Below are 9,487 nucleotides of genomic sequence, written 5' to 3' on the forward strand. Positions count from 1 at the left end.
AGTGAGTTACATCAAGCTAAAAAGTTTCTGTACAGCAAAGCAAATAATAATTAAAGTGGAGATAATTCTCAGAATGCGCAGAAATATTGGCAAGTTATGGTTCCAATAAGGGATTGATAGAGTATATAGAAAACTCAAACAGTTCACCTGAAAACAACTTAAAATAAAAATAAGAACAAAACAAAAGTCCCATTAAAAAATCGGCAAATTGGGACTAGCAGTTGGAATAATGGCTATGTCACTGGACTCCCATGTAGTCGACCACCGTTTGGGTCCCAGACCTGGTGGCTTAAACTCATGCTGGGTGCGTGTATGTGTGTGCCCAAGATCCTGAGAGGCGAATGGAGGAGCCGGGATTATGGCATGGCCATCTCCCTGGGTGGTGATTTCTCACTTTCATTCTGTCTCTCTCTGTCTTTCTGGCAAGAGCACGTACCCTACAGGAAAAAACTTTCAAAAAAGCAACAACATACACAAAAAAATTGGCAAATGAGCTGAATAGACAACTCTCTAAAAAAACCCCACACAAATGGTCAAAATACATGTGAAAGAAAACCTTAACATTTCTTATCATAAGGGAAATGAAAATCAAAATCACAATTAGATACCACTTAATCAGAATGGCTTCAATCAAGCAAATAAAGAACAAGTGTTGGTGAGGATGTGGTCAAAAAAGAACCCTCCTACACTGTTGGTATGAATGTAACTTAGGACAGTACTAAGGAAAACAATATTGAAATTTCTCAAAATCCTGTGGACAGAATTACCATATGAACTGGTAATCATACACATTGGTATGTACTCAAAAGGTAAGGAAACCATCGGAAAGACACTCGCACATACATGTTTATTGCAGCATTCATAATTACTAAGAAATTCAATCAACCTAAGTATTCAAGAACTGGTGACTGGATTGATAAATTTGGCACATATACACTATGGAATGTTACTCAGCCATAAGGACCAATGAAATCCTGTCATTTGATACAAACTAGATAGAAGATGTAATGCCAAGCAATTATTAAGTCCGATTATTAAAGACAAACCTTGAATATCCCTACTCAATATATTAACAAATGCCTGCTCTCAAAGTAGAAATGGAAAGATCCAAAAATATAAACATAGGCACAAGTGTAGATACTAGAGATTGTATGGGAGTGGGGTGGTTAGGAGAAGGTAGGTAGGAAGAAACACTTAACAAATATAAGAATGTAAAGTTTACTGCTGAAAATGCTGTCTATGGTAATATTGTTGATTTGATTGTCATGTTCTGCACACATACTGTGAAAAAACCATACACTATAGAGATGTACAATAATTAAATGTCAATTAAAAAATTATAAAATAAATGAAAATTGAAAGGAGAGCAAGAGAAGAAAGCACCCCTCAATGGGGCATGATTTTTCTGCAATCCCTTCTCCATTTCTCCATCCTGATTTGATTCCGGAGACATATGAACACACTCTTGCACACCCAGTATGTTTCTCAAACTCTGGAGTCCATTGGAACTGCAGTTGGCCTTGTGGACCTTGCTTCTCTAATCACTAGGCTATGGGGCCAGCTTACACCAAAGACAATTGAATGCAATTTTATTTACTAATTAAAAGTTTATTTATTATCTTTGATTTGTACAAAATATTTTTTTTCCTTTTGGAGAGGTTTTTGCTCTAGGGCGCATGTGCTCGCCAGAAAGACAGAGAGAGACAGAAAGCGAGAAATCACGCCCCAGGGGGCATGGCCACATCATGATCCCTTCTCCTCCATTCTCCTCTTGGGATCTTGCACACACACACCTGACGTGAGTTTAAGCCACTGGGTCCAGGACTTGAACCACAGTCGACTATATGAGAGTCCAGCTACATAGCCATTATGCTAACTACTGGTTCCTGTACAAAATATTTTTAAAGTTAGTCATTATATATTTAAAAAATCAAGAATAAATAAAATGGTAGAATTATTAACTTTTATACCCTTTTATAAATAACTAGATTTACAACAAAAAAAATTGTTTGCTTTTTTAAAAAAATTGTTATATGGTGTGCATGTTTACTGGGAGAGGGGAGAGAGAGAGAGAGAGAGAGAGAGAGAGAGAGAGAGAGAGAGAGAGAGAAAGTGAGAAAGTAAAAAAGCACTCCCCCAGGAGAGATGACCATGCTACAACCCTTCTCTTTCCATCTTCCTCTAGGGATTTTGGACATGTATGCACATACACCCTGTGTGTTTTTCAAGCCACTGGATTTGGGACTCAATCCACATTGGCTATGTGGGATCCAGCTGACTTGACTACCACACCACCTGACTGGCTCTCAAGTTATTTCTTGCATTAAAAATTTTAGATGTATTTGAAATAGTGTGACCAATTAAATATTCCCTAAATACTAAGACTTGATGATCAGAAATTGTATGACCAAAAGTTCTAAAGAGACCAAATCCCAGATTCTTCCAAGGTAAGCTCCATGGTTGGGTTTAATTTAATTTCTTTGTACTTGATTTCATTGACTGTGGAAGACTTTAGCAATGTTTTGTAGTTTAAATAAGATTGTAAAATATCCTTTTTTGTCTAGATGGATCAGAAATTTTTAAGCAGAGGGGCCACATACAATTCTCTCCTCACCCCAAATTTTGTGTCTCTCTTGCAAATAATTAATGCGTGATATGTAACTAGCACTCAATATTAGCTTGAATAAATTAAATCCACTGATGCATAAGTAAATGAATGAATGAATACAGTCAGAAAGAAATTTAGTATTTGACACAAGCTTCCCACCCCAATATTTATTGATTATTCAAGGCATTTAACACTGAAGCTGTAATAGGTGCCCAGTAGTCTAAGACAACACTTTCAGTGAGAGCTGACATTATTTTTGTCCTCTTAGCATATTTCTTCTCCCTTTCTCTTGTCAACAACCCTAACCCCTGCTCTGTGGGAGGACTGCCCACATCCGTTGCACTATATCCTGCACCCTGGTCACAGGGGTGGCATGAGACTCAGACAAGGAAATTAGATTCTACTCTTAGCTGAGGGTCACAGAAACAAAGGTGGCTGAGGCAGAATCACTTGGTGGCAAAGCCCGGAGACTGTGCTACAGCTCCTTCCATGTAAGATCCCTGGAGTTCCCTATCCATCCTTCCAGAGGTAGCTTTGCATGAGTCACACTTCTCTGAGTTACTGATGTTTATACTAAGTCAATACTGCAGATAATATGCAGTAAAATACTGTATAATTTATTCATAAAAATAGATACAGGGAACCAGCAGTTAGCATAATGGCTATGTCGCTGGACTCCCACATAGTTGACCGTGGTTTGCGTCCCAGACCCAGTGGCTTAAAACTCACGCTGGGCGCGTGTGTGTGCGTGCCCAAGATCCTGAGAGGAGAATGGAGGAGAAGGGATTGCGGCATGACCATCCCCCCTGGGGGTTGATTTCTCGCTTTCTGTCTCTATGTCTCTCTCTGTCTGTCTGGCGAGCGCTAAGGTCCAATTAAAATAAGTAAGCAATTGCTCCCTTGCTCAATAATTTTCCTGACTTGGGGAATTAATACCCAAAGGAAGACCAAGGTTATATAAATTCTCCTATGTTTTGAAATTATTGCACTTCCTGGAGTCACATAGAAATTAACTGTGTGGCATTTTATCTGACAGTGACTGTAAAAGAGAAGGATTCATGCCATGTTCTTACAGATAAAAGACTGATTGGTATTTAGTCAGGGAAGCCTCCTTCCTTCTGTCGGGGAAGGATGGGATATACCACACAGAGACACTGGCCAGTTCTGCTACCTGGTTGCAATGTAAGTGCCCAAATTTGGTCCTTCACTTTTTATCTTGGTCTTTCTCTCTCCAACTCCTTTAATAAGGAATAGATAGATGACAGATAGATAGATATAGATACAGATAGACAGGCAGATAGGCAGATAATTAATAGAGGTTCAGAATATAGAATCCATGAGTCCATCTATAATCTAAACATCTCAGTGTTTTAGAGCAGATTAAACAGGTACAAAAATGTATCTAAATTTTTCAGAATAAGAAACTTATAGCAGGGTCTTGCTATTCCACACCTGAGCCTTCTACATCACAAAATTGGGGTGGTACTTAACTTGGATCTAGCCACAAACACACTTTGGACTGAAATAGAGGGTGCAGATTACTCAAGTGTACCACATGCAGATAACTACAGGGACAAGAGCACTGTTATGTAGTTTCTGCTCACTAAGAGACACCTAAACATTTTTTTTGGTTGGTTTCTGAGTCTTGACACTCAGACCCAGGGAGACAATGTGGGAAAGAGATTTGATCTTTGTATGTGTGACAGAAATAATCATATATGAATGAAGGTAACCAAAACTCTCCCAGAGGAATATAAGAAATCTGGACAAGACCTTGTTGGTTATGAAGAAGTTGAGCCACCAATTTTGTCCCTTTGATCTCACAAAATCCCATGTATTTTAATCAATGGTATTAATGGGCTGTATCAGTGAATATAAAGAAGAACAATTGGAGATGGTCTGGCAAGGCTGCTTGGTGAGTCTGTGCTGAGGGGCATCCGCAGTCAGGCTGCCCTGCAGAGATGCTCAGAGGGAGATATCAGCAGAACACAGCGGCTCTGTCAGGGAACTCCACTCCATCAGTGCCCAGGTCTTTGACTGGTTCTCCATTTTACTGAGGTGAACTCAGATAATTTATAGATGTATTCAATTTATCCTCATCTTTCTTTTCCCAGACACCCAAGAGCTGATTCTCCCATAAAAATGAGAAATTACACAACTGTGACTGAATTTGTCCTGCTGGGGATCCCTGAGTCAGAGGGCCTACAGATGACCCTTTTATTCCTGTTTTCATCGATATATTTGTGCACCCTCTTGGGAAATGTGCTCATCCTTACGGCAATCCTCTCCTCCTCTCGGCTTCACACTCCCATGTATTTTTTCTTGGGAAATCTCTCCATCTTGGATCTGGGGTTCTCTTCAACGACTGCTCCCAAGATGCTTTCTTACCTTTCAGGGCAGAGTCAAAAGATCTCTTTCCAGGGCTGTGCTGCCCAGCTCTTCTTCTACCATTTCCTGGGCTGCGCAGCAGGATTCCTGTACACGGTGATGGGCTTGGACCGCTATGTAGCCATTTGTCACCCCCTGAGGTACACAGTCATCATGAATATCAGGGTCTGCTCCATTTTGGCCATAGGCACCTGGGTGGGTGGCCTTATGCATGCTATTATGCTAACTTCCCTCACCTTCCAGTTACCCTACTGTGGGTCTAATGAGGTGGCCTATTACTTCTGCGATATACCTGCAGTGTTACCTCTAGCCTGCGAGGACACATCTCTAGCCCAGAGGGTAGGTTTTACAAATGTTGGTCTTTTGTCAGTCACTTGCTTTATTCTCATCCTTTCATCCTATATTTGTATTGGGGTCTCCATATCAAAAATTCGCTCAGCAGAGGGCAGGCATCGGGCTTTCTCAACCTGTAGTGCCCACCTCGCTGCAGTTCTTTGTGTTTTTGGGCCAATGATTGTCATCTATCTACAGCCCAATCCCAGTCCCTTATTTGGTGCTGCAATTCAGATCTTCAATAATCTTGTAACGCCCATGTTGAACCCCCTCATCTATAGCCTGAGGAATAAGGATGTAAAGTCAGCCTTGAGGGATATATTTTCCCAAAAGAAACTGCTGAGAAAATAAATAAGAAAATCTACAGCTTTGCTTTAGGTGTCCACTTTTTCTTCTTTCCTCCATTCCTTTATTTCTTCTTTTATTTAATGAGAAAGAGAACGAAAACCAAGGGGAGTGGTGTTTTAGAATCCATCCTGCCACATGGTGTTCTTCCCAGATTTACCCTCCTAGTGAACCGGGATAACATGTCCAGCCTTTTCCAGTTTTTCTGGCATTTAAACCTGGCCTCCTGCAGCAGGGCCTGATTCTGCAATTCTTAGGACAAATTCTCTTCTTTGGTTTCTAAATCACACAGAAATGAAATGTACCCTGAATCACTCTACTGTGTTTTTTACTTTTTTTTTTTTTTAATATGTCCCTGGCGCCAGCAGATGGTGTGGTGGTTAAGGCACTAAATCCTACATGACCAACTCCACTGTTAGAGACCAAGACCCAGCAGCTTGATAAACATGCAGAGCATACATGCACACATGCTCAAATAATCTTGAGAGGAGAATTGAAGAGAATGGATTGTGGCGTGGCTATCTTCCAGAGGCTGATTTCTCATTTCCCCTCTTTCTCTGTCTCTCTCTCTAGTGAGTACATCCACCTTATGGCAAAACTTTTTAAAAAGTCTATTTTTATGTTACAGTATGTTCTGTAATGAAATATTCATGAAACTACTTAGCAGACATTGCACTGACTTTCAGTGGATTCTCTTCCAGCAGCACAATGTCTCCTAAAACATGTCTATTTTTTAGTTCTTTGAAAGAGTTTGGAGAACACATTTTCTTTCTCATAGACTCAATTAAAAGTGTGTCTATACATAACTAGCTTGAAGGGAGAACAATACAAAAGAATTTGAGGAAGCCTAGCTTAATGCAGAAGATCAAGATTTCATATACTTTCTTTTCATAAGATATAACTTCCAGGGACCAGCAGTTAGCATAATGGCTATGTCGCTGGACTCCCACGTAGTCTACCATGGTTTGAGTCCTGGACCCAGTGGCTTAAACTCACGCCAGGTGCGTGTGCGTGCATGCCCAAGATCCCAAGAGGAGTAAGGAGCAGAAGGGATTGTGGTGTGGCCATCCCCCCAGGGGGTGATTTCCTGCTTTCTGTCTCTCTGTCTCTCTCTGTCTGTCTGTCTGGTGAGCACAAATGCCCTCTAGCAAAAACCTCTCAAAAAAAAAAAAAAGATATAACCTCCAGTTCAGTGCTAGTCAACCCCCAAACTCAACCAAACTTAAGTATATATAAGAAGAGACCCTTCTATTGTGTAATATTAGGCAATTTTAAGACTTTTAATATAGAGAGTCACCCTGACATGGATATCTTCTTTGTATAATCCAACTATTGGAAGTCCATGAACATTAATTCTTTTTTTTTCTTTTTCTGTTCTTAGAGATTTTACTTGTGTGTTCACCAGAGACAGAAAGTGAGACGTCACCTCCTGGAAGATGGCCATACCATAATCCCCTCTCCTCCATTCTCCTCCTGGGATTCAAAGACATGCATGCAGATGAGCCCAGCATGAGTTTCAAGCCACCGGGCCTGGGACTTGAAACTCAGTCATCCATGTGAGAGTCCAGCACCATAACTACCACAACATCTACAGACCCAAACTGCTTATTTTTTATTAGTTATTCAAAGGATAGGCTTCAATTTTGTAAAAGGCGACCCCAAAAGATCATGTTCAAATGTATTACTGTATATACTTTTTAAAAATAAATTAGAAACATTGATTTCTCTCTGTGTCTATAATGAAAAAAAAAATAAACCTCATATTAGAATTTTCATCAAAATTCAGATAGAAATAATAAAGTACCTCTCCAGGAGAAAGAGTAGGTTTCAAACATTGTGTATAGAGCCTGTATTGAATTGTATAGTCTATGTGTTTACATTCTTTCTCATTTTTTTAAAAATACTTACCTGCCAGGGGTTTATGGCTTTTCTTTTTAAGCACACTAATATTTCAGAAGATATGTGATGAAAAGAAAGAAAAGAAGGGAGAAAGAATGAGGGACAGGGAGAGAAAGAAAGAGACAAAGAAAGGAAGAGACAGAGACTAAATATACCTAGCTAGCTATATTTTAAAAATAAAACAATTTATAATAAACATTATTACTTTCTATCAACATAGAAAATTGAAAGTCAGTTCTCCAAGTGGAAACCATCGCCCTCTAAGTGTGGAGTCAACTATTAGAAAATGTTCAGTGGACCCTGGTGACAGCACATGCCTGTCACCATTGCACTGCTCTGTACCAGAGAAGAATCTCTACTGTGAGATATTGTCACTGTAACTTACCAGCAGGTAGGTCATCACTCTCATGAGAACTTGATAGATATGTCAGTCATCTAATTTTTAAAAATATTTGACACTGAAATTTCTTTCAATAATAAAGAATTGGAATCAGTTATTAAATAAGTCAAATGTTTCAGGATGAAATATAAATAATGGACTAATTTTTCAAATCTCTTTAGTGTAAACATCAGAAAAATTTAATAACTATCCATTATAGCAAGAATGTTAAGTTTTCAATGTGCTTTTAACAGAGAAAGAAAAAAGCCACTCATGTTTTAAATATCTGTGCTGTCTTTTCTACAGTCCCTTTTTTGACAGGCGAATACTGAATAGGTGTATGTTTCACAATTTCTACTCTTCTGTCCTTAAACAAACAAACACACACACATATCTCTATTTTAAGCATCTTATCACTTGTTACTACAAAGAAACAGATGGCAATACTAAAAATTAATAATGACTAAGATTAAAAAAATTAAGAGTGATAAGTGCTGGTGAGGCTGTGGTGAAAAAGGAACTCTCCTACAGAGTTGATGGTAATGTAAATTAGTACAGCCACTGTGGAGAACAATATGGAGGTTCCTCAAAGACCTACAAATAGAGCTATCACGTGACCCAGCAATTCCACTCCTGGATATCTGCCCAAAGAATGGGAAAACACTCCCTTGGAAAAACCCTTGCACATTCATGTTTATTGTAGCACTACTCACAATTGCTAAGACATGGAGCCAACCCAAATGTTCATGAACAGAAGAAAGAATTGAAACAGTGTGGAACATGTACACTACAGAATACTCTTCAGCCATAAAAATAATGAAACATGGAAGGTTTACTGCTAAGTGAAGCAAGCCATGTTGTGCCTGTAGTCAATAACATTGTATTATTACCTAAAAATTTGCTTAGAAGTTAGATCTCAAGTTAATTGTTCTTACTACAACAAATTGAAAACATTTTAAATAAAAATTGTTTTTAAAATTATTAAAATATTTTATTTTATTTCACTTCATTTATTTACTTATTCATTTTAATTTGATCAGAGAGGGACAGAGTATGTGTGAAAGAGAGAGAGGGAAAGTGAGAAAGCAAGCCACTAGGTCCAGGACTTGAACCGTGGGCAGCCATGTGGGAGTCCAGAACCCTTAACCACCATGACACTTGCTGTATCCCAAAATATTTTACTTTAAAAAGTAGGATAGACACCAAGAAAGAAAGAATTCAAATTTTTTATTTATATTGAACTAAGATTCAAAAGTTTCAATTGTTTGTAAACATTATCCCTAAAACCTGCAATTGATGTAATACAACATAGTCAATGATCTCCAAACAATTTAAAACCCCACAATAATAGCCACATTTGCCACTACTTGCTTTTCATGCAAATTAACATTGTCTAAAACTTTTAAACTGAGGAATATATCCCATTAGGATGATGTTAACATATCTCAAGCCCAGTGATCTTCGCACAGTCCATTATTCCAGTCAGAGGTGTGGGAGACCAAACTGACCTTTGATGAATAATGTGGGTATTTTAC

General features: G+C 38.7%; 1 protein-coding gene across 1 annotated transcript; it reads left to right on the forward strand.

Moving 5' to 3' along the window:
- Positions 1–4,750: 4,750 nt before the first annotated feature.
- LOC102480297 (putative olfactory receptor 10D4) lies at positions 4,751–5,680 on the forward strand. Its single transcript, XM_006169980.1, has one exon. It carries the CDS (start codon positions 4,751–4,753, stop codon positions 5,678–5,680), a length of 930 nt encoding a protein of 309 aa, XP_006170042.1.
- The last annotated feature ends 3,807 nt before the right edge of the window (positions 5,681–9,487 follow it).

The sequence above is a fragment of the Tupaia chinensis genome, unplaced genomic scaffold, assembly GCF_000334495.1.
Source record: "Tupaia chinensis unplaced genomic scaffold, TupChi_1.0 Scaffold147980_1, whole genome shotgun sequence".
Classification (NCBI taxonomy): Eukaryota; Metazoa; Chordata; class Mammalia; order Scandentia; family Tupaiidae; genus Tupaia; species Tupaia belangeri.